This window comes from Diceros bicornis, chromosome 28 (assembly GCF_020826845.1).
Source record: "Diceros bicornis minor isolate mBicDic1 chromosome 28, mDicBic1.mat.cur, whole genome shotgun sequence".
NCBI lineage: Eukaryota > Metazoa > Chordata > Mammalia > Perissodactyla > Rhinocerotidae > Diceros > Diceros bicornis.
Window position 1 is genome coordinate 4,070,321 of NC_080767.1, and position 24,184 is coordinate 4,094,504.

At 48.1% G+C, this 24,184-nt stretch overlaps 3 protein-coding genes and 1 long non-coding RNA gene across 9 annotated transcripts; 1 reads left to right on the forward strand and 3 right to left on the reverse strand.

Moving 5' to 3' along the window:
* Positions 1–10,973: 10,973 nt before the first annotated feature.
* Positions 10,974–12,570, reverse strand: SIT1 (signaling threshold regulating transmembrane adaptor 1). The gene is made up of 5 exons (XM_058523464.1): positions 12,454–12,570; positions 12,204–12,339; positions 12,042–12,100; positions 11,878–11,939; positions 10,974–11,786 (listed from the first exon to the last, which is right to left on the reverse strand). Exons 1-5 carry the CDS (start codon positions 12,491–12,493, stop codon positions 11,553–11,555), a joined length of 531 nt encoding a protein of 176 aa, XP_058379447.1. The 5' UTR covers positions 12,494–12,570; the 3' UTR covers positions 10,974–11,552.
* A 4,537-nt stretch (positions 12,571–17,107) lies between these two features.
* Positions 17,108–19,619, forward strand: CCDC107 (coiled-coil domain containing 107). 2 transcript variants are annotated; one of them, XM_058523476.1, is made up of 6 exons: positions 17,108–17,248; positions 17,338–17,489; positions 18,872–18,935; positions 19,014–19,104; positions 19,201–19,313; positions 19,396–19,619. In XM_058523476.1, exons 1-6 carry the CDS (start codon positions 17,143–17,145, stop codon positions 19,575–19,577), a joined length of 708 nt encoding a protein of 235 aa, XP_058379459.1. In that variant the 5' UTR covers positions 17,108–17,142; the 3' UTR covers positions 19,578–19,619. The 2 variants fall into 2 exon arrangements, with proteins under 2 accessions (XP_058379459.1, XP_058379460.1); XM_058523477.1 differs by having other exon boundaries at positions 18,875–18,935.
* LOC131393079 (uncharacterized) lies at positions 18,215–19,020 on the reverse strand. Its single transcript, XR_009215847.1, has 2 exons — positions 18,785–19,020; positions 18,215–18,566 (listed from the first exon to the last, which is right to left on the reverse strand). It is a non-coding gene; the product is annotated as an uncharacterized LOC131393079 (long non-coding RNA).
* Positions 19,620–19,675: 56 nt separating the features above from the next.
* Positions 19,676–23,680, reverse strand: ARHGEF39 (Rho guanine nucleotide exchange factor 39). 5 transcript variants are annotated; one of them, XM_058523475.1, is made up of 9 exons: positions 23,461–23,680; positions 23,188–23,282; positions 22,807–22,927; positions 22,430–22,548; positions 21,769–21,839; positions 21,391–21,519; positions 21,011–21,240; positions 20,425–20,513; positions 19,676–20,255 (listed from the first exon to the last, which is right to left on the reverse strand). In XM_058523475.1, the coding sequence occupies exons 1-9, from the start codon at positions 23,596–23,598 to the stop codon at positions 20,240–20,242; spliced, it is 1,008 nt and encodes a 335-aa protein (XP_058379458.1). In that variant the 5' UTR covers positions 23,599–23,680; the 3' UTR covers positions 19,676–20,239. The 5 variants fall into 5 exon arrangements, with proteins under 5 accessions (XP_058379458.1, XP_058379457.1, XP_058379456.1 ...); XM_058523474.1 differs by having other exon boundaries at positions 19,676–20,252; positions 23,188–23,312; XM_058523473.1 differs by having other exon boundaries at positions 23,188–23,312.
* Between the last annotated feature and the right edge of the window lie 504 nt (positions 23,681–24,184).

Sequence of the window (24,184 nt, forward strand, 5' to 3'; positions counted from 1 at the left end):
AGATGATGTCTGACATCAATCAAGGGTATGATGGCTGCAGATTATAGTAGGTGTAGATTTTAACAAAAGCATCTTTAAAGTCTGTTGAAATAGCTCCAGAGTCAGGAGAGAGAACGGTGGGCCATCGATAGCACTGTTAAAGGGATTCGTGGCTCTTTGATCACTGAAGCCAAAGAGTGCTGGTGGGCCTCCCGTGACTACCTCAGGCCTCTGCTTGGTCCTGTCTTGAATGGTGACACAGAAAGCACATTCGTATAGCTGATGCAGAGAGCTGTCAGGAAAAGCAAATACACCGAAAGGCAGACTCAAGAATCTAACGTTGCAGCAGGGCAAAGTGACAGCTCCAAACCACAGAAGGAAGGTAATAAAGATAAATAATAATCGCTAGCATTTATTGACAAATCAAATTTGGGGTTCAAAAAATAAATTACATAAGCTTAGGAGGGAGGGAGTCTGGCTTAACAATAGTTGATGTACAAAAATTTGAGCGGAAAGGTGGTTATCAGGCATTTTGGAGGCTCAAGGGATCTTAGTGAGCCCAACTCACCTATTTTACAAATTAGAAAACTGCGCTCAGTGGACTGTAAGCTCGTTATGAACTAATCGCGTGACTAGGAGGGCTTGTGACAAAAGGCTGCTCCATAGGACTACAACTCCTTTACTAAACACATCAAACATTGTACCAGCCACACCCACAGCCACTGTTAAGGGGGACAAACCCCTGCTGATGGGGCAGCCCTAGACCCCCAAAAATGTGTTACGTGACCCCCACCTCCTCTGGCCTCAGCTGACTGAGATAACCAAGTGGGCAACTGACTCAAGGCTGGCCAGTCCAGAGACCAGCCAGTGGCCTGTGGGAAGGCCTGGCCTGGAAATCAGGGATGATGTGAGCTTATCAAATTTTCATTCTCAGGAATTTCAGTGGGAAAATACAGAGATGACCACTAGTCGGCGGTGAGAGCTGAAGGTGAAAGGATGCACAGAGAGTCTGTGTCTGTCCACAGAGGAGAGTCCTCCATACGTAGCAGTGGTGCCCGGCTGCTGTCTCCCACACTTAGAACGGAGTGATTATCCTGGCAGGGGTAATCGAACCTGATTATCATGAGGAGATGGGGTTGCTGCTACAGAGTGGGAGCAGGAGGAACGTATCTGCGTGCCAGGGGATTCACGCGTGCCTCGTGTTGCTCCGTGCCTAGTGATGCACTGACCACCAACGGGCCACTGTAGCCTGAAAAGGGTGCAGTATTCTGCCCTCAGATGCCTTGGAAATGATGGTCTGGGTTATCCACCAGGCAACCCAGCTAGACTAGCATCATGTGCTGCTTGAGAGTGAGAGGGGTCTAGAACGGACGGTGGAGGAGGACAGTGAAGACTCTCAGATGCAGCCTTAGAACCAACCACAGCAGTGGGGAGTGTAGCTTGTTCCACTAACGCTCCCGTTGTAAGTTTTTATTCCTCCTCCTCCTCCTTTTTGAAGAAATTGTGACCTTGAACAAGCAGTGACAGCATGAACTTAATGAGAGACAGTGAGAGTGGATCTGAGCAATGCACGAGCACTCTGTGCCTCAGCCATCCCTGTCCCCTCAGGCCTTACCACTTGGTGCACATCAGCCTGCCTTCCAACCACCAGCATCTTTGCCTACACCTTGTCTTTGGCAGGGGCTCTGCCCCAACACATGGCAGGCCAAAGGTGGGAGAATCAGTGCCTGTCCTAGAGCAGCTCTCAACCAGTGACTGGCGGAAGCTGGTATAAACACACCAGCAACCTCGCCTCTAGGGGCGCTGGCTCTGAGGACACGTGATCCACTCTGACTCTCCGAGCTCCCCCAGTGGTTTTGAGCCCCAGTTTTCCACCATGGATGTAAAGTGGTATCTCATTATTACTTTAAATTACATGTCCCTGACTCCTAGTGAATTTGAGCATATTTTCATGTTGGTTAGCCAGTGGGATCTGCTCTTCTATTGGTGTTAGATCCTTTGTATGAATTTTTTCTTCCTCCAGAATTTTATTTTGAAACATTTCAAGCCTAAAGGAAAGTTGAAAGAATAATACAACGAATACTTGTATGTCCTTCATCTAGTATGTCAGTCAAGACTCAATCAAATTGTTCTCACCACATCACAGAAATGACAATTCTGTGACATGATAGAGGTGTTAGCTAACTATGGTGGTAATTGTATTGCAATATATAAATGTATCAAATCAACACATTGCAATATGTAAATATATCAAATCAACAGTTGTACACCTTAAACTTACACAATGTTATATATGCCAATTATATCTCAATTAAAAAAAGGCTCAATCAGAGAAGCAGGCCATTAGGATATGCATATACATATACACACATGTATTTTTTTCAATTAAGAGATTTGTTACAGAGAATTGCCCTTACAATTATGCATTTTTACGAGCTGTTTAAACAGTCTGTGAAAGGTCATTGTCTTTGCTTCTAATGCTGGAGCTTGCAGTCTGCAGGGCAGGCAGTCAGGAAGGGAAGACAGATGGAAAGTGGGGGAACAGGGATAAGCCAGAACCTGTGAGGACAGACTGGAACCCGAGTCAGTCTCTCACTACCGCCAACTTTGATGATGTGAATGTCCTGCCTGCGAAGCTGTGTTTTCACTCCACTGCTCCACTGGAATGCAAGCCCTACTAGTGCACAGTCCTCGCACAGAATAGGCACTCAGTAAGGACAGCCAGTTGTTCCGAGACCATTTGTTATGTCATCCTTGCTTCTCCCAATGTACTGAATTGCCATGTTCTCATGTACACAAACACCTGGTTTTGGATTCCTGTTTTATTCCACTGATCAATTTTTTTCCCTTTACCTATTGATTTGACTTAGTGGCCTTACAGTATGTTCTGATATTTGGTAAGACAACTTTTTCTCACTCTTGTTTAAAAACAAATATTTTTCCTTGACTATTCTTTGAGATATGAATTGGAATTATCTTAACTGTGCACTTTAATTTTGGGAGAATTGACATTTTTTATGATATTTTATCTTCCCATCCAAGGAGATGGTTGATTTTCTGTTTGTCCCAGTCTTGCTTTATATCTTTTGATAATATTGTATAACTTTCTTCATGTCAGTGCTATGTGTTTCTTGATTAAATTTACACACTATAAAACTTCCACTTATAAAATAAATAAGTCATGGAGATGTGGTGTACAGCATGGTGACTATAGTTAATAATACTATGTTGTATATTTAAAAGTTGCTAAGAGAGTAGATCTTAAAAGTTCTGTCACAAGAAAAAACATTTGTAACTATATATGGTGGTGGGTGTTAACTAGATTTATTGTGATCATTTCACAATATATACAAATATTGAATCATTTATGTTGTACACCTGAAAATAATATAATGTTATATGTCAATTATATCTCAATTTAAAAAAATTTACGTAGCATAACATAGTGGTTACAAGGGTAGTCTCAGTGCCGAGCTGCCGGGATTCAAATCCCAACTCAAACCCATTATGAGCGAGAGATCTGGGGCAAATCCCTTACTCTCTCTGTTCCTCAGTGTTCCCCTCTGTAAGAATATATATTATAAGAATAATGATAGTCATCTGTCTCAGGAGGGTATTGTGAGGATTGATTGAGTTAATGCAAACAAAGTGCTTAGAGCAGTGGATGGCATTATGGTGGCTATAATTGTTATTATCCTAAAAGTTTTATAATTTTGTAACTATAAATTGATATTTTTCCCATTCTCAATTTGAGATGCTTATTGCTAGAGTCGGAAAAAAGCAATTTTTTTTGTTATATTTATCTTGTATCCAGTGAACTTTCCAAATTATATTGTGTTTTTACTAGAATTTTTTTTACCAGAGTCTTGAATTTTCTGATAATACAATCATATCAGCAAAAAAAAAAAAAAGATAGCTTTGTAATTTTTCAGATGATCATAATAATTCATTTTCTTGTCTTACTGCATTTAGTAAAACTTCTAAGATATGTTAAATAATAGGGATAATAGCAGGCATCTCTGTCTAAATTTTTATTTTAATTGAGGTAGTTTTAGTGCTTCACCATTGAGAACAGTATTTGCTGTTAGGTTTTAGTAAAAAGTCTTCATTATATTTAAGCAGTTTTCCTCTTTTTCTTTTTTACTTAGAGTTTTTATTAGGAATGGTATTAAGTTATGCTGGCTCTATATATTAAACATGGGAGCTTTTCTTTTTTTTGTAGTCTTGACTAGTTTCAATGGCATGGAAATTATTATTTAACGTTAGATAAAACTCAGCTGTGGTGCCATTTGGTTGCAGTCTTTTCCAAAAGAAGATCTCTAATCACCTTTCTGTTCTAGTTTTTTCTAAGGTAAGTTGAGCTAGTTAAGATTCCCTCTTTCTCTTGGGTCAATTTTGATCATTTATATTTTTCCTGAAATGTATCCATTTCCCCTAAATTTTCTAATTAGTTGATGAAGAATTTTAATTTGCACTTTTTTGTAATTCTTTAATTCTCTCTTCTATCTGTAATGATGTTTTCTTTCTCATTACCAATCTTGTCTATTTTTACTCTCTTTTTTCTACTTAGTTGGTCTTGTAAGAAGTTTACCTATTGTTTTAGCCCTTTTAAAGAACATTTGTTTAATTTATGCTTTTTAGTATTTTTGTTTATTTTCCATTTCATTCATGTCAGCTTTTATTATTTCCTTATTACTTTTGGTTTCTTTTCTTTTTTTTTTATTTTATTTATTTATTTTTTCCCCCAAAGCCCCAGTAGATAGTTGTATGTCATAGCTGCACATCCTTCTAGTTGCTGTATGTGGGACGCGGCCTCGGCATGGCCAGAAAAGCGCTGCATCGGTGCGCGCCCGGGATCCGAACCCGGGCCGCCAGCAGCGGAGCGTGTGCCCTTAACCGCTAAGCCACAGGGCCAGCCCTGGTTTCTTTTCTTGTTCTTTTTATCATTTCTTCAAATAAGTACTCCCTTTATTTTTCCTTTTCTTTGGAAGCTTGCTATCTTTATGCAGGGATATAACATATGATACAGGGTAATTGAGAGGGTATTACACTTTTTTCATTCAGCATTTTATTTTATTTTATTTATTATTTTTTATTTTTTTTAATTTTTTGTGAGGTGAGGGAGATCAGCCCTGAGCTAACATCCGTGCCCATCTTCCTCCACTTGATGTGGGACGCCGCCACAGCATGGCCTGACAAGCAGTGCGTCGGTGCGTGCCCCGGATCCAAACCCGGTTCACCAGCAGCGGAGCGCGCGCACTTAACCACTATGCCATGGGGCCAGCCCCTCATTCAGCATTTAAGTTTTGTGAACATGGTAATTTTGTTCTTTTTTAAAGGCAGCTTTACTATATTGTAATTTACAAACAGTAAATTTTATCAATTTTAAGTGTACAATCCTATGAGTTTTGACAAATGTATTCAGTCATGTAACTACCACCACAATCTAGATACAGAAGATTCCCATCACCCCACAACTCTCCTCCTACCCCTTTGCAAACAATCCTCACACCGCTTCCAGCCTGCCACTTAAACTTCCTTTGTTGGATATCAGTATTACCACTCTTTCTGTTTATCTGCCTGGTATCCCTTTCCCACATCTTTATTTTGAAAATTTCTTTCTTACTTTGCTTAAAGTGTGTTTCTTTTAAGTAATGTGGACCAGAAGTTGATTTATAACCAAGTCTGACAGTCTTTTAATGGAAGAATTCAGTCCACTCATATTCACTGTAATGAGTGATGTATTTGAGTTATTGTTTTTAAATTTTTTAACATTGTTGTGAACTCTTCTTTTCTTTACCTTTGCTGGATTGGATGAATGGATTCATCCCATTTTCCCCTTGTTAATTTGGAGTTTGTCTTTCTATTAATAGTTACCATCCTTGCCCTTCTCTCTTCAGTAGACACACGTGACTCTTTGAGTGTTTAAAAAAAAAACAACTGTTTCCATCATACTCTGCTTATCTTCTACTTCCTCCCCACCCCAATAAGATATAGTCTTTAGATTACATTCACTACCCCTCCCCCCTTAGGTCCTGGAACACTTACCCTCCCCTTATACCCACCACCTGATTCTAGAGCTTTATTGAAATAATTCAGTCTTTATTAGAATTTCCCTTACAGTGTGTTCCATCTGTCCCAAGAGTCCTTATTTAGCATTTATATTACATGTTATAAATATACAGAGGTATAGATATAAATATATAGATCACGGTTCGTTGCTCCCCACTGCTTTCTTTCCTCTTCTCTTCATCTTCCCCTCTCTTGAAGTCTCTGTTCTGATTCATTTGTTTCATTAGAGACTTTTGAAAAAAGCATTTCTCAGATGAGATACTTAGTGATTTTAGCAAATCTTCAAATATCTTTCTTTCCTCCTTGGCTGGGTCTAGGTCGCAGGTCTTTTCTATCATTCTATCACATTCAGTTTTGCTGTGTTTTAACTTCCAGGGTAGCAGATAAGAAGAAAAAACTTGCTTTCTGCCTGAAAATGTCTAAGATTTCCCATATCCTTAGAGCTTAGAAATTTTAACGTGTATATGACTGTGTGTGTGTCTTTTCCTATCAGTCCAGTCTGGAACTTAAGTCTTTCTTCAGCTCAAGGAAATTTTATCTCTTATTTAATTCTGACCTCTCCTCTCCTGTTCCTTTTTCTCCAGGAACTCACAGAATTTGCAGTTGTCTCCTGGGTCTGTTCCAGTCTCCCATCTTTCACCACAAGCATCTCCATGGTTTTGTTACATGTTTTGATATATTTCATCTATTTAATTTTCTAGACCTGTTATTGGGTTTTAGCGGTGACCATCCTTTCCTTTGCTTTATCTGTGGAAATTTTTAGTTGTGATACCACGTTTTCTAGTTTAGGGAAATCTTTTGTGTTTGGGCTTCACATGTGTCTCCTCCAGGCTCTCATTTTGTTCAGTCAGAGACTCGTCTGTCTCCCTCACCACATCTCTCTGCCTTCTGGTTTCAGTGTGCATTTTGGAGTGTCGGGGAGACTCAGCAAAGCCATTGATTGATTGTTCCTGGGAAGCAGACTGTTTCTGGGACTTGCTGCCTTCCTGAAGCCTTGCTCTTGGCTCTGAGGCTGTTCTCCAGAGACTTGTCTGCAGGGAATTATCTCTGCCAGGATCTCAGCAGAGCCCACTTAAAGGTCATCACCTATAGCTGGGAATTGTCAGAGGGAGCGTGGAAGGGAGAGCTTCATAGGGTTGCCATCTGCCCAGAACCCCCTCGCTCTGAGTAGTCTAAGTATTATGGACAGATACAGTGATAATCACCAAAAGACTTAAAAAACAGAAGCCATTAATAGTAGATGCCTCAGGGAACTACAACTGGGAGTAGAATTGGGATAGCCTTTTACGTCCCCCCCCCCCCCCCCCCCCCCCGTGCTAGGATTTCTCAGCCTCGGCACTTTTAACTTTTTGGGCCAGAAATTCTTTGTTGTGAGTGGCTGACCTGTGTGTTCTAGGATGTTTAGCAGCATCCCTGGCCTGTACCCACTATATACCAATAGAACCCTCCCCAGTTGTGATGACCTAAAATGTCTCCAGACATTGTCAGATGTCCCCTCGGGGGCAAAGTCACTTCTGGTTGAGAACTACTGTTGTATACCCTGCAGTTCTATTTGATTTTTTTTTTTTAACCATGTGCTCACACTACTCCTAAAATTAAACATTTAACTGAGGTCATGAGACAGAGGAGGAAATATGAAGCTGTTGTGAGGGAGCAGAAACGATAAGATAAAGGATGGGGAAGTTAGCAAAGTGGGCAGAAATTTGGTAATAAATAAAAGCAGGAGAGACAGAGAGTATCTGAGTCACAGGACTGGAGGAACAGGAATATGAAGACCCACACACTCCTGTCCCAAGGGTCCTGGCAATGCCGAGATCCGAGATCCAATAACATCCAACAACCGCCTGTAGAGGCCCACTCATACCACAGCCACTGTTGTGGAGTCCCATTCCATTTGGCCTCCAAATTGCCCCAGGTGTCCTTACAATAAACATTCCTTCAGTAAAGCTAGACTCAGTGAGTATATGCCTTACATCAGAGGTCCCCGTAGACTTAGTGCCCAGTCAAAGAGATGGGCCCCCCACTGTTTGCTGCCAGCACTATATTCGCTTTTTTTGTGTGTGTGTGAGGAAGATTGGCCCTGAGCTAACATCCATGCCCATCTTCCTCTACTTTTTATATATGGGATGCCCCGCAGCGTGGTTTGAGGAGCGGTGCGTAGGTCCGCTCCCGGGATCTGGGCCTGCGGACCGCGGGCAGCTGAAGCTGAGGGAGGGAACTTAACCTCTACTCCACCAGAAGGCCACTTCTTAGCTCCGCACTTTAAGAGGGACTCTGATCAAGCAAGACAATGGGAATGATGAGTAGGCTGCAAATACAGTCTGTAAAAGATCTCTAAAAGAAACTTTAGAAAGGCTTAGGCCATCCGTCAGGGCTGGCTCCCAGTTCCTCCAGGGCTGTCAAGTACAGGAGGGAGAAGACTGATTGAATGATTGTGCTAATTGTAGCTCAGGAGGCAGAATCGGTGACAAAAGTAACAAGGAGGCAGGTCTTGGCTCCAAATAAAAAAAGTTCTATTAATAAGAAAGATTGGAAACAAGTGCTTGGTAAGATAGTGAGCTCCCTGGGCCAGCCCTGTGGCTTAGCGGTTAAGTACATGCGTTCTGCTGCTGGCGGCCCAGGTTCGGATCCCGGGCGTGCAGTGATGCACCGCTTCTCCGGCCATGCTGAGGCCACGTCCCACGTACAGCAACTAGAAGGATGTGCAGCTATGACGTACAACTATCTACTGGGGCTTTGGGGGAAAAATAAATAAATAAAATTATTAAAAAAAAAAAAAGATAGTGAGCTCCCTGTCTCTGGAAGTGTTTAAGACGACATTTATAGGGTGGTTCCTGCAACATTTATAGGGTGGTTCCTGCAACGGGCGTATGTTTGGGCCAGATCTGTCAGCCTCTTTCCAGCTATATAATTCTAGACATTTAGAAGCTTGGCAAGAGACCAGGTTAACTCACACACAGCGAAATATTTTAGGTTCAAATGGTATGAGAATACATTTAAGTACATCTTAGTAGCGTGGCTGGTGGAGGAGTTAAGCAATAAGGGAAGATCTCAGAGGTTCAGCGTCCTTAGCTGGCCCTGCTGGTCTTTCCCCACAGAGTTAGTCAGAACTCATGGTTGCAAAAGATAGAAAATCTAACTTAGACTGACTTAAGCAAAAAAGGGAATTTATTAGCTTACACAACCAAAAAGTTCAGGAGGCAGATCTAGTTCTGGGCATGGCTGGATCCAAGGTTTCAGATGAAGTCATTACGACTTGGGCTCTCTCCATGTCCCAGCTCTGTTTCCTTCCTTGTAGCCAAAACCAGCCTGGAAGTTTAGACTCATCTTGACAGAGTGCAGAGCAAGGCCAGTGTTGGAGGGGCCTTGGCTGGATGGCTTTCAAGATCCCTCCCCACCTATAAGTAGTTACTTAAGAACTTCCTATCGTTGAACCTTTGACCGTCCCAAAGACCCTTCCTCTGCAGGTCTTGGGCTTATCCCTAACCTCCCAGCTGGGATCTCAAGAAGAGAGGAAAAGCTGGGGCCCGAGTGAGTCCTGGTGCCTTCCCCTAAGGATCCGCCCCTGGGAATTTGCCTGGGACAGGGCACTCCTTCCGGCTGGAATCACACCCCACTAAGGAAAGCACCTGGAGCTACGGAAGGAGAGAGAGCTACTAAGTATTTGGTTAGGTGAGACGAGCCAACCAGCTAGAGAGATGTGGCAAGGGGGGCCTCAGAAGGTGTTTGAGCGGATCCGGCTGCCCCAACTTATTTCCTAGAGCAGGGATCAATTAGGAAGTTGCCACAGTCTCGGCGTTGTCATGAGGGCCTAGGCCAGGGCACGAACCTCGGTGAGAGACGAGAAGGTAAGAACAATTAAAGGGATGTAGGGGACGGAAGGCAGAGGATCCAGGATTCAGGACTAGAAGGAGAACAAAGTTCAAATCACAGCCAGCTCTAGAGTGAGCGAGTCCGCTGCGTTCCGGTCTAGACTCCAGCGCAGCCGCGGACCGGACAGCATTGCGCCTGCGCAGAGGTGGTGGCGAGGCGGCGGCGCGCCAGGCGGGGGCGCTCGGGGCTTGGTCCTGGGCCGGCCGCGTCCGTCGGGGAATCGCGTGCAGAGAGCCGGTCTGCGGGCGTCTGAGGCCTTGGCTGGATTGTGGGGTGGTCCCGGTGGGTTGGCGGAACCCCAACCACCGCCTCTTCCAGGGTCAATTCTCCCGTCCCGTAGGCCGCGGACATATTGAGCATCTTCACCACAGCAGCCCTCAGAATCCCACATCTCGCTGCCGGAGGTTCCCGGCATCCGGTGCCCGCCCCCAGAACCACCGTCCCTCCCGCACAGCCCCAGCTGCTGCCGTGAACCGCGACCCGGGCCTCTTCTGGGGAGGCCCATGGTGGAGTCCTCAGGCCCAGGAACCCTGGGGCTTTGGGGTTATTGTGTGTGTGGAGACGGGTCCCCCTCTCACCGGGACCGCCAGGCCGGGCTCAGGCCACGGTTCCTTACTCTGTGGTTTTCTCTGGGACTCTAAGCGGGAAGGAGAGAAGTTTGGAAGTAAAAGCCTCAGCTTCCCTTTTCTCCTGCCCTTCAAACCTCAGAAAGGTCTATCAAGCCGGCCCTGCCTCTACAGAGGCCCTCGGGGGAGATGGCCCATGTGGGAGGTGGCGGCGCAGTTATAGAGGCCTGGGCTCCCCAGGGGCTGGTGAACTTGCAGACCCCAGGTGATGGGAGTGGTGGCTCCGAGTGCAAATCCTGGGGATGTTCTAGCAGCAGCACGAGTAGTGAGGAGCTGGGCTCCGGCCTCCACCCCTGGCACCCAACCCTGCAGTGTCGACGTGGCAGCTAGACGCGCCGGGAGGAGCTCTGTGCAGACGCCAAAGCTCGCCCCACACCATGTGCGGCCTGTTGCCTGTAGGAACTTCTAGGTAAAAAGTAAGCACTTTTTGAGAAGTTTTATTTGAAGACTTGGGGCCATGACAGAGGCAGCAGGGTGGAGACATATTCTCCCGCCAGGGTTCTCAGATCAGAACTCAGGGGGCTGGATCCCATGACCCCTCCAGCCTGTGGGCTCCCAAGGAGTACACCCACCCATGTCCTCTCAAGCTCTTACCCCCTCACCCACTGCCCACTTCCTGTGTCTGAGGAGCCACTGAGGTGTCAGGGGTAGACTATGGGGGAGCAGGAGTGGGGAGGATCTGGTTAAACTCTAGAAGGAGGAAGTGAATACCTGGGAGTTTGGGGGCTGAGACGGATATATAGAGATAAAAAGAGGTGGGGAGGGGGCCACTGCTGTTGCTTCCTCCACCCTCAAGAAACTGGGGGGCCTGCGGTTCCCTTGAGATGTCTCCCTCACAGCTCAGACAGCAAGTTTGGGGGAACATCACCTCCAGTGACTGGACAATGGCTGCCAGTCGTTGGGGGGTGGTTGGGAAACAGCCATGCCCCGGACAGGGTAGCAGTAACCTCTGCAACAGAGGAGGCTGGGGTGCTGCATGCCGCACTGTGCCAGCCCTCCACCTCAGCTGGGTGCAGGATGGCTGTTGGCATAGGCCTGGTCTGGGAACGAAGCCCGGGCTCTGCGGGTCTGGGCACATACTGAGGCGTAGAGCTCTGGCTCGGGGCCCGAGGCCTGGGGCTTTGGCTCAGAGTCCAGCACCACCTCTGAGTACTTGATAGGGGCTCCAGGGCTGGGAGTCCGGCCCTGAAGAGGCCGCAGCTGCAGGCTGGTGTAGCACATCACCTCCTCTGCAGCCTGGAGATGCAAGGCTGTTAGAAGTTCACTGGACCCTTTCAAAAGCCCCCACTTCCTTCCCTCTCCTCTTTCTCAGCCACAACGGACTCACCCTGGCCGGGCCTCCAGGTGTTGGATCCTGCTGGTTTGGCCCTGGTTCTTGAGACAGCCGTCCTGGGACAGGAAACATGAATCTGGTCACTTCTTGTTCCTCCTCCTGCACCCCCTCATCCTGGGACCTGGCCTCTGTGCCTCTCCCCTCTGCCAGCTCCCTACCTGTCTGCAGATAATGCAGGTTCCCATACAGGGGGACTTCTTCCACAGAGCCTCCAGAGCTGCAACACAGAGTTTAGAGTTTAGAGTAAGTCCAACACAGAGTGAGGACTTCTTGGTAAGGGGGAACTCTCCATCAACCCATCTCTGTTGTCCCCCACTCACCGTCCCTGTCCTGGTTGGCTCCTGCTCTGGCTACTAGTCCATCGGGACAAGTGTGCAGCCAGTGAGATGAGAAGCAGCAGCGTCACAGCCCCTAAGAGGGCCCACAGTCCCCAGGCCTGAGTCACAGAGGGGATTCCTGTGGATGTGAGAGGATGAGGGGTGTTACTGCCCAGCCCAACCCTCCAGGTCCCAGCAGGTGGGACATGGGGCCACGTGACCCGACCCCCTGCCCGTGCCCCGCCCAGCTCACCAGGCACTAGCAGATCCGTGCTGTTGTGACCTCCGTTCATGACTGCTGATGTGGGAGCCGAGTCTGCAAGCAGGCTGCCCTGAGCCGAGGGGTCAGCCTGGTTTATGGCCTGACAGCTGCCGCAGCCCCCCTTACTCCCACCCCTCCCTGGGCCTGGCCCCCGCAGCTCAGCATCCTCAATACTGGTGGTGGCAAAGTTGCTGGTTTCCGGGGAGGAAAGGGGAGGGGAGGGATGAGCGAAAGAACAAAGACACCGCCCTGTGCCTGCACCTGCGCCACCCTGCAGCTCCCAAGCTTCCGCCCCCTCTCGTGGCCCTTTACCCTCTTTGGCCAGAGAAGAGAGAGGCAGGCCTGAGCTAACTGTGCCACAGTGCACGTGAAGCCATGGAAACTTCGAGGTGGGCAGAAGTGGCATGAGGCAAGACCAACAAACAAGGAAGCCAGGCCTTGTGACGGAGGTTCCCTTCTGCCACAGGATGCCTAGCTTTTCTCTCCAACTCTGAGTCCCATGAAGGAGAATGTATTCCTCCATGAGCATGCTGTAAAGTGGAATGGGATAGGGAGGCCTCCTGGTACCTACAGTGCCACCGCACCCTAAGGTTGAGCCAAGGGGAATGTGTTGAGATGACCGTTGTCATTATTACTGGTGTAATAGTTTGCAGGATAGAGGAAGCTGGATTCCCCCCTCGCAACCCCCTTCATTCAAACTGTCCCTAAGAACTGTTGATCTCAAAAGTCAGTTGAATTAAAGAAACCTCGGTCCCAGTCCTATCCTGGGAACCTAGCCCTGTCTTTGCACTTGTTCACTTCCGGGAGTGGAGCACCTGACCCGCCCAGAGACGGCCCAGCCACCTGGGAGGCTGTGGATGTGGGAAGAGGGATTTTAAGTTCCAAATATAAACCTTAGACCAGAGGGCAGAGATGTGTTTTGTCTGGCCCCTACGATGTTTTTAAAAATTTTATAATCATTGCAGTGGTGTCCCAAGGATGCAGATGGCAGGAGAGGTCCTGCCCCTCCAGTTACAGGCCATAAGGAGGTATTGTCTGTAGAGAATTTAAAAACCGACTAAAAATCAGTCTCCTTTTCATTATCACCATGCTCCAGAAATTCTAAAAAATGTCAGTGATAAAATACTCCTCTCTGAAAAATCTTTTGTAGATCTAGGTTCTAAATTGCTGTGGTTACTGATGAGTTTTGATAATATATAAGCTTCAAATTAGCACTTTGTATTACTTTTCCTTTAAAAACCATTGTAGGGGCCGGCTCCATGGCTTAGCGGTTAAGTGCTGGCGCTCCGCTACTGGCGGCCCAGGGTTCGGATCCCGGGTGCACCGCCACACCGCTTGTCTGGCCGTGCTGTGGCGGCATCCCACATACAGCAACTAGAAGGATGTGCAACTGTGACATACACCTCTCTTCTGGGGCTTTGGGTAGAAAAAAGGAGGAGGATTGGCAATAGATGTTAGCTCAGGGCTGGTCTTCCTCAGCAAAAAGAGGAGGATTGGCATGGATGTTAGCTCAGGGCTGATCTTCTTCACACACACACACACAAAAAAACCATTGTAATCTACATGGGAGTTAATCTGGAGAACTCCCAGTTATGCAGTGGGCCCCTGACAGCAGATTCATTATGTTAAGAACTCCTTCTTAACTGTTTGGAATTGTTTGAGTTTGCTTTGGGCACAACTTCTGTCTCCAACCCCTGTGATGTTACTTGTGCCTGCATTTAACCGGTAAATTTAAACAATGATAGCACAATGATTGTAAAGTCAAAGAAATTGAACTTGAGTTACTTGAATTCTGTCACTCTTGGTGATCATTTGGAGTTTTATTTATATTGAGAATTTCTAGAATTTATTGTGAAATGGAATTTTATGAATTTTTGCCGAACAGCCTTATGTTTAAGACTTTTCCTATTTGTGTGTCTGTTGTTTCAGGCAAAAGAAACTTTTTGAAATGAAAATTAATAAAATGTATTCTTTAATTATGAGTGGAGATTGACAAATCTGGCTGTATTCCCTATTGAATATAATTATGCAAGGATTACTTTCGACAAATTTGCAGAAGTTAACTTCCAAAAAGAAATTGTAACATTATTCATCACTCAGATTAATATGTAGGAATAAGTTTTTTGCCCCTTTTCTCAAAAAATACAATAATGTAATGAAGAAGTGTTAACCCATTACCTTTTCCCTTATTCTGTTATGTTTATTTAATTTTCAATTTTTAACTATAATTTTTTATGCTGTCATGATTTTATCTACAGAGTTCAATAAAAGAAGTGATTAATTCACTGTCTTAATTTCTGGTCCTTATTATTATTACTTTCTTTTCTGGCCTTTATTATTTGTTTCATTTCCTGATTATTACTGAAAATAATTTTGTCATATAGAAGAGTTTGTTAAAATGACCCGCTCAGGTGTCAAATGTGCTAAGTATGCCACTGATTCCTTGTTAACACTTAAAAACAGAGATTTCCAATTTGAGAAATCCTGATTTGTTGATTTTTTGGGAAAAAATCAGATCTGGTAACAGTTGGCCCGAATTCCCTATGGGGAACAATCAGTTGAGGGCCATTTGTCATGTTATACGTGGCCCGAACCACTTAATTACATTGACTGTGCCAACTGCCTTAGACTCAAAGTTTGGACTGCACTGCTCTGCAGCAGCGCTGGCTAGTCAGCTGGACTGTGACAATGCCCCTGAGTGCTGGTCTTGCCCTGCCCTGCCCTGCCCTGCCCCTCCCTTTCTGAAAAGACAAGATATAGTTCATTCATTTATTTAACACACGTGTACCTCATTCATTTAATACATGTGTACTGGTTGCTTGCTTATATGCCAGGTTCTGGAGATACAAATGTGAGTGGGAAATGGTTACTTTCTTCAAAGAGCTCTTGGTCTAATTAGGAAGACAACCCTATGTATCCCAGACAATGAAAAGACAGTGTGGAACAGAGAGAGGGAGACCACCCAAGTCCGCCTGGAAAAGTCGTGGAAGCCAAGAAGGGGGACGAGCTGGGGGCAGTGATGTGAGGAAGGCGACCTGGAGACAGAGAGAAAAGGGTCAGACTCCCTGTCCAGCCTCTTACCTGATCAGTAACTTACTTAACCTTCCTGAACCTTAGTTTCCTCATTCTTTAGAAGTGCTTGATTATATTGACGTGTTGGGTAGTTTTGAACACATTAATTTCATTCACCAAGGGTTCATCGAGGACCTGCTAGCGCCAGGTGCTGTGCTAGGGTATAGGAATAAAACGGTAAAGGAAAAGAGATATGGCCCCTGCTCTAGTGGTATTTACAGTCTAGCGGTATTTTCTTTTTATAATTGAAAATTTTTCCAGCTTTATTGAGATATAATTGACATATAATTCAAACCATATAGTGGTTTGAAGAACGTACAATAGTTGCACTGAGGAATAAATTAGAAGTTGAGATAAGGGTTCTGAATGAAGGGAACACACTTGAGATCTGAAGGTTGTGTAGACGTTAACAGAGCGGAAAGGGCATGGCAGCCGAACGTCCGGGAGAGGGTTCATATAATTTCAAGTGCCTGGCTCACAGCAGCTGCTCAAGGTAAAATCACTAATAACCAGGCACAGTTCTAAGCACTTTTCTTGGTTAACCCATTTAATCATCATAACAACTCTCTGAGGTACATACCTACTATCATTATCTCCATTCCTCAGAGTGGAAACTGAGGCACAGAGAGAGATAAAGTAACTTGCCCAAAGCCATTTAGCCCTCGAGTAGAGGAGACAGGATTCTAGCCCAGGCAATTACAATCCATATTCTGTTGTGTACCATGCTACACAATAAATGGCGGCTGTTAGAGGCATTTGCCAGACGGAGAGGGTGGGGAAGAGGACGCCTTCGCAGGAAGAGGGAACTGCAAAAAATTGATACAGGGATGTATTAGGCCACAAGAGGAACTGGAACTAGTTTTGTAAGCGTATGGGCCCATTACGAGCCCTGGTAGTGGTAGTGGTACCATGTTTGAAGCGCTTCCTAAGCCAAAAGACATCGTAACCAGTTATGGCCCTCCAAAAGCTAGCCGCGCTGAGAATGAGCCCCGTGTGGTTAGCGCGCCGACGCGCGCTGCCTGCGTAACTAGGATCGCTGACGGCGGGTCGCCTGCCGCATCACACCGCTCGGCGCCCCCGCCTGCGCAGGCTCGCTTCTTCGCGGAGTTGGTAGTGAGCAGCACGCGAGGCCTACGTGCGTGCACACGTAGCACTCTCTGCCGGAGGTCCGGGGACTTTCCCCTAGGCGCATATGAGGAACCAGTCCTCCGTCTGTAGCCTAGGAAACAGGCCTTCAACGCGAACTCACGAACGATTCCTTGGCGCTAGCCATTTATAGGTCCAATAGGAAATTCACCTTTGGGTTAGGGTGATAAAGGTTGGCTCCCTGAGAAATAAAAACCACTTTCTGGCATAATCTTCTAAGACTGTAGGCTTCTGGAGGCATTTCTAGTTAATAGAATACCTAAATAGATAAGAAACCTACTCATTTAGGAACGATGGCCTACAGTCCTATGCAAATAAGGCCTAGCCCCTCCCACACACCAAGTGGGCGTGGTCTTCCCGGGAGGCCCGGAGCCGGACAAGCTCGGGGACGCGCGTACGCATGCGCAGGGGGGCGCTGGGCCGCCGCAGGCGCCGTCTGGCCTCTGGTTCTGTCCGCCTGCGATGGGGAGCGCGGTGTCGCTCGCGGGTATGCTGGGGCTACTACTTGTGTCTGCGCTGCCAGGGGACCTCGGAGACTGCCCCAGCTCTGACCTCCGGGCACACCCAGGTACCCGCCAGGGCTGCTGGAGGGAGGCTGGGACTGCCCACGGATCCCAGGCCCCAGCTCTACTGACCTGCCTCTGGCCTCCTCCGCAGGGGACCCCGCCCAGGACGGCCTTGGGGCCACGGAACCCTGGCGGCGGCCGCCGCCAAAGGACCAGCGCGAGCGGGGCCGGGCCGGGGCGCTGCCTTTGGGGGCGCTGTACACGGCGGCCGTCATGGCTTTTGTGCTGTACAAGTGTTTGCAGGTGCGGGACGACAAGGGGTGGGGATGCCCCGGGCCTGAATCTCCCATGGGGCGCTACGGTACCAAGAACAAGACATCTTCCCGTCGGTCTGTAAAATGAGGACAGTAGTTCCTTGGCTTTCTAACATTATAGGTTATTTTGAGCATCCAGCGAAGTAATGGATGTGAAGGGTGTCTGGCAAATTGTAAATAAATAGTGACCCATCACATTTAATCCTTCCAGCAATCCAATGAAGAGATTAAGTCTTTTGCTCAAGGTTACCCAGAACTAGTAACGGTGTAGCTGGGATTTGAACCTAGCAAGTGTCCATACTACAAAAGTGCAGTTCCTGGTGAGATTCCAACCTTGGCACTAGCAGTTGATTACTGTAGCCACAGTGTTTTTAGAATTCAAGGTACCAGGCAGTCTCATGTTCTCCTTGGGAAGGAAGCGCTGAAATGTGAACTCATAGTACATTTTGGTGCATTGAAACTGTTGAAATGGAAAGTAGTACCTCCAGGGCTATAGTACCTCCCACGGCTATATCTTCAGCCCTGGCCCTATCACGTACTTGCATTGGGAAATAGAGGGCCGAATCAATTTGGAGATGATAGGAAACTAGAAGGGATAACTAATAGGGATAGGTAATCATAATCCCAAATAGACATGACAGACTAGGATGAGGGACTGAATTTAATGATGAAATTTAACAAGGATAGATCATAAATTCTATTCTTGGACCCAAGTCTAGTCTGAAAGAAACAATTTAGCAGTTTATTAGTTGACTAATAAAGTTAAGTTGTGTAATGTGACAACCCACTTGCCAAATCAATGCTGGGAACAAGATATTGTGCTTTATCTTCTGATCAGAACACTCCTGGAGAATTTTATTCTCTTTGGAGCACTGCTTTAAGAGCATTACATGCTCAGTAAAGCAACCAGAGAAAACCGTGTCAAATGAGCGTTGACTGAAAACAGATTGGCGATATTAAAGCAGAGAAGACATGAGGAAGAAGGCAGGGGATATGCCCATTGTCTTCAAATTCCTGAGGGGCTATCATGTTGAGAAGACATGATTTTGGAAGGCTCTAATCAGCACTGTGGAAAGAACATAAAGGACAATTTTTGGCTTTGTATATAAACTAACAACCAGAGCTTATCAAACTGGAGAGAGCTGCTCATTCCTGGAGGTGTTTCAGTAGACTAAATGACCACATGTGGGGGCGTATTGACACACTGCTTCATGTCCTGGGTGAGGAGCTAGACTAGATGTGATTGTGATTCTCTGAGGTTAAAACCCAATAGCTCTCTCTTACCTCAAATTGTTCTCCTCTTACTGGCTTTGGAGACTGAGGTGATGGAGAACCTTGTTGCTGCAGTATCGCCCTTTCCTTCTTCCACAGCAGGGGAAAGATGAAGCTGCTGGTCTCCAGGAGGAGGCAGGGAAGAAGGAATCACTGCAGTCAGGTGGGTTTGCAGAAGTCTGTGCTTGGTGGGGAGTTAGGGCACAGAAAGATGTAACCATTGCTCTCCTTTTCTCCCCAGAGCAACAGCTGACCCAGCTGACACAACAGCTGGCCCAGACAGAACAACACCTGAACAATCTGATGGCCCAGCTGGACCCCCTTTTTGAGCGGTAAGCAGAGCAATGACCCTATGGCCAGGGCAACTTGTGGAAGGTGGGAGAGGTGGGGACATAGATTGGGCAGCCTCTGAGTGGACATATCTACAGTGTGACAACCCTGGCTGGGGCCCAGCAGGAGCTTCTGAACATGAAGCTACAGACCATCCACCAGTTGCTACAAGACAGCAAGCCAAACAATGGTGTGGAGGTTCCAGAACCAGGTGAAGGGTTGGGAGGTGAGAGTCTGGAAGAGGTAGAGACAATGTCTCTGAAACTGAACACACCTGATTTTCCCCCTCACAGAGGCCAGCATCTCCTTTCCTGACGACTCACGTATAGAGGATGAGAAGGAGACTGGTGATAGTCAGGAGTGGGAGGAGCCCCTAAACTGGAGCACAGAGACAAGAAACCGAGCTACGCCCTGGGAAGTGGAGCAGGGCCTGAGGAGAAGGGCCCATCACAGCCCCCACTGGGAAGCAGTATGACAGCTGAAGGTTTAGTAAACAAAGCCTGTCCTTGTGACTGGATGCTCCTGTGTGCTTTTTCCATTCCAGCTGGTCACACACACACCCATACTAGGTGCCTAAGAACTGGGCCTTCTTGAAGAGCTTCCCTTATTAGGACACAAAGAGGCCGCCTTCCAGTGCAAGAGCCAGGAAGATAGAGGGAGCTCCAGTGCTCTTCCTTGTATTCCTGAGGCCACCATCATGCCAGCCTTCAGGGCACAAAAATCCCTTTTCTCATATCACATAGCTGAGACAGAAAGCCCTTTCCAAAAACTTTACTAAAATCCAGTAGGAAAATAAATTACAGAAACCACATGCAACATAAAAATAGCCACATTTACAAAGCCACAACCTTGATAAACAACTGACCATAGACATAGTGCTGAACTTATCAGTTCCAAATCCCCTCATCTGTGTTGGAGGGGCTGGTTCAGCAGTTTCACTTGGGTCTGACTTGGTTTCATCATTCTTAAGATCTGGTCACATGACCCGCTGCGGCTTGTTCCCAGGCAAACACAAAGTGACCCCTCTCAAACCATGAAGAGTTCTGTGTTTTGTTTAGTACTGAAGGAGATTCCTTTGTACTCCTGATCCTGACCTATCCCTGAAGTATTCTGGATTCTGGAATTTCTAAGATTCTTCTAGTTCTTCTGACTGCTGTGGAGAGAAGACAATCAGTTCAGGCTCTGGCATGAGCACTCTATTCAGATAAAATCCCCCACCCATGGGGTGAGGGGGTCCCAGACAGATGTAGGACATGAGACAGAATCAGAACTGCTCATCTCCAGCTCGTGGGCCTCATCACAGCAAATCTTCCTGAACTTACCTGATGGCCAAAGTCAGACTGTGGTACCAGCGCAACAGCTCCTCCTGGTCTGTGGACATAAGCAGTAGCTTCTCATGGGGAAAGGACAGCTAGGGAGAGACCACCTCTTAGTGCATGGCTCAGAAAGGTCCAGGCTAAAGCTGAAGGCCTTGCTGTTCCCATGGAGGTAATTCAGGCTGAGGTGAGAACTAGATATGAACCCCAAGCCCCAGTTATCCTCTCTGTGTAGATGGCTCAGTTCCTGTGAAAGGGGTCCAAGCCAAGGAGATAGGGGCTGGCCCCGTGGCACAGCGGTTAAGTGCACGCGCTCTGCTGCTGGTGGCCCATGTTCGGATCCTGGGTGTGCATCAACGCACTGCTTGTCAGGCCATGTTGTGGCGTCCCACATAAAATGGAGGAAGATGGGCACGGATGTTAGCTCAGGGCCAGTCTTCCTCAGCAAAAAGAGGATTGGCATGGATGTTAGCTCAGGCTGATCTTCCTCACACACACAAAAAAAAAGCCAAGGAGATAAACAGATGCGTAGGCATTTGAGGCATATTTTGGGCCTCTCCTACCTTACCTAGAGCTCCCACTTATTACTTACACTGAGAAGTCCACCACAAGGGCCTCCTGAGTGGCCAAAGACCCTGTGCAGTTCACATTGGGCCATGGGGTAGAGGGCCTGGCAGGCAAAGGTGCCACTCTGCAGCAGGTGCAATGGGGGTCGAGGCTTGGCCATGAGGAGCACATCAGAGAAGAGGAAGAACATTCGGGAACGAGGTTCCCCACGGGGAGGCACCACCAATAGCCAGCCCTGGTGTAGGAACCAGCGACCTGGGGGATGGGCGGGCTGTTATGGTGGTGCAGCTCCAGAATCATGATCCGTGGCAATACAAAGAAATGGGGTATGTGCTGGCTCTATAGAGGAACAGGGGTGAGTAAGAAAAGGGCAGATGAGGATTGAGGGGGAAGTACGCAGACTACCTGAGGTAAGCCCCTTTGCCTGGTATCCACTGAGCAGAGCCTGGACACGCCGGAGGTGCTGGTCATTCTTCTGTTTCTGACCAATGGTGTGAAGTCTCTGGGCGGTCTCACTTATGAGCCAGGCAGCCCCTGGAATAACATCCCCCGCCCCACTCCCAGCACAACTGACTTTGGGTGACTGGTGGAGGTGAAGGACAGGCCACTGCGGAGGGGGCCAGGGTCAGGGTCTAACTTCTTGAAGAGAAGGCAGGGCAATAGGGACATTGTGTACATGTCAGTGGAAGATAGGGGCATACCAGACATTGCTGGAGGTCAGAACCACAAAGGGATACAGGAGAGGCAGCCTCCTGCCTAAGTTGCAGAGGAGCAAGAACATACGTGTGAGCTGTTGGTGGTCAGGGCTGTTGGGACCTGTGTTTTCAGCCAAAGCAACGACAAGATTCTTATACCTGGAATTAGACAGTTGGAAGCATATGAGGGGAAGTAAAGCTGGGCAAAATTCCCTCTGCCTGGCACACAGATCACCCCTACACATACTTCAGTTGCAAGGCCAGGAAAGATCTGCTCCTCAAAACTGTAGCCTCCTCTTCTGGGACTCAGAACCTGGGCTCACACCACGTGGCCCTCTTCCATCCCACACTGAAGAGTCAGAGGCAGAATGAGCATACTTCAGGAGACCAAATCCCAAGATGAAGTTAAATCAACCAAAGGAGGATGGATGCTAGAGACAACCTGACTGTAAGCTCATAACTCATCCCGGGGACAGAAATTCTATGCTAGGCCACCTCTCATCTCAACAAACTTCCAGATACCCTGTCACGAGCCCTATTACAGGCCCCCTCACTTTGGTGCAGAGTTCCACAATCTGCAGACCGGGAGGACTCCAGTGGGTTCACATTTACTTTTGCAAAAGGTTTTGGGAGCAATTTGTCCCAGGAGAGAGGCATTGGGACAGACCCCATGGAATCCCACAAAGCTGAGAGCAGCAGTCATAGACTCAGAAAAGAGAAGTGGGTTGGGTCCTGGTGAGTTCACTCACTGCTGGAGCCTCTGCAGAGGCAGAGGAAGCAGGTCCTGGAGCTGAAGGCCTCCAAACTCAGGGCGGCCTTCCTGAAGCTGAAGGAACGTCCGGAAACGTTTGTTTTTCTTTAGTTGCTCCTAGAGTGAGGGGGAGAGTTGGCAGCAGGGAGAAGCCACTCCTTATATTGTATTCATCTGTGTACACCTCCCCAGCCCTCAGTGAGCTGTGTGCTCCTGAGAACCTGTCTTCCTACAGGGAACTTAGCACAGAGCTGGGCACTAGAGGGCTCTATAAATGCAGGAACAGTGTGAATGAAGTTTGGGTCTCCAGATGAAGAGGAAATGTATGGGGCAAGAGAGGAAGAGGGGCCGGACTTGAGATCATCTTCGGGTTACCTGCAGGGTGGTCCGGGACCTCTCTGCGTTAGCAGCGTATCGAGTGTAGAGCTCCAGGTGGGGGCAGAAGCCCTCCAGGCCCTGTCCCCAGTGCCCTCCTTCCAGGTAGGGAAGCAGCTCTCTGCATGGGTGAGGACAATAGAAGAGCAGCCCAAGAGCTACTCAAGCATCACCTCATTGAACGCTCATAACCCTGCCCCGGAGGTAGTGTTGTTACTCCATTTTACAGATGGAGACCTGAAGCAAGTGAAGGCACTGGGCCAAGCCCACAGGCGAGGTAACGGGCAGACTCCGAATATGAACCTGGGTCTCTCCGACTCGGAGCACGGCCAGAAGCTAGGGCTCTCCCTCCTGCCCTCTCCCCGCGCCCCTTCCACTCACTGGCTGGCGCCGTAAATGAGCTCCCAGGGCCCAAACAGGGCCTGGTGCTCTGGTGGTCGCAGGGTGCCCTTGGCTCTCAGAATCCCCACGAAGTACTGCGGAAGGAGAGAATACCCGAACATAGTCTGCAGGGAGAGGAGGCCAACGCCAGGGCGGAGCTCCCTACATGCAGGTGGACAGGGCAAGACCCAGCACACCCGGGTCACCAACCTCCCAGACACCCTCCCACACCCTGGGAGCCCTCCCCATACAGGCGGGTGTGCCGGCCCGCACCACGGCCACCAGCCCCAGCTGCTCCTGGTAGCGCCGCTCGGTCTCCAGCAGCTCCCGCGCAGTGCGGGTGCGTTTCCGCTCCCAACGGGCACGCTGCTCTTGCACCGGGCACCGAGCGCGGGGGACCGAGCTCGCCATGCCGGCTGAGAAGTCCACGCTTCCGGCCGCAACCCGCCGGAAATTCAAATCCCAACCGCTCCGGGGGCGGGGGCCGCCGGGGCGGGGAGCGCGCCCCCTGGCGCCGGGAGGCTGCGCGCCAGACGGAGCATGCGCGGCGGCCCACGGAACCTAGCGGGGTGTCTTCTTGGGCAGGCGAGCGGCAGTCCTCTGAGTGGCGCTAAGCTGTGGCAGCAAGCTGAACTTTGAGTCAGGAGACTTGGGGGTGCAGACAGTGGCAGGTGCTCAGGGTCCCATCTGTAGAATTGGAAAAGGGGCAGTGGTTACAGCACATATTCTGTCCTGGGCCTGTGCCAGACCCTGGGTTCAGTCGTTCCCAAGGCTTTCACTACTAGGAACCCTCACGGGTCCTCAGGTTTGAAATATTTTGGCTCCCGGACAAAAGTCTATAGGTTTTAAGTTACTAACTCATTTTCTTACTTCGTACTGATCCAGAACTGACAGCCAATTAGCGTCTGGTCAGCAGGTGTCAGTAACTGACGTGGTGGTTTGGAATTGCTGTGCTTCTGGCCGAAGGCATAAGCTCGGAGTTGATTAGTCTGTGCTA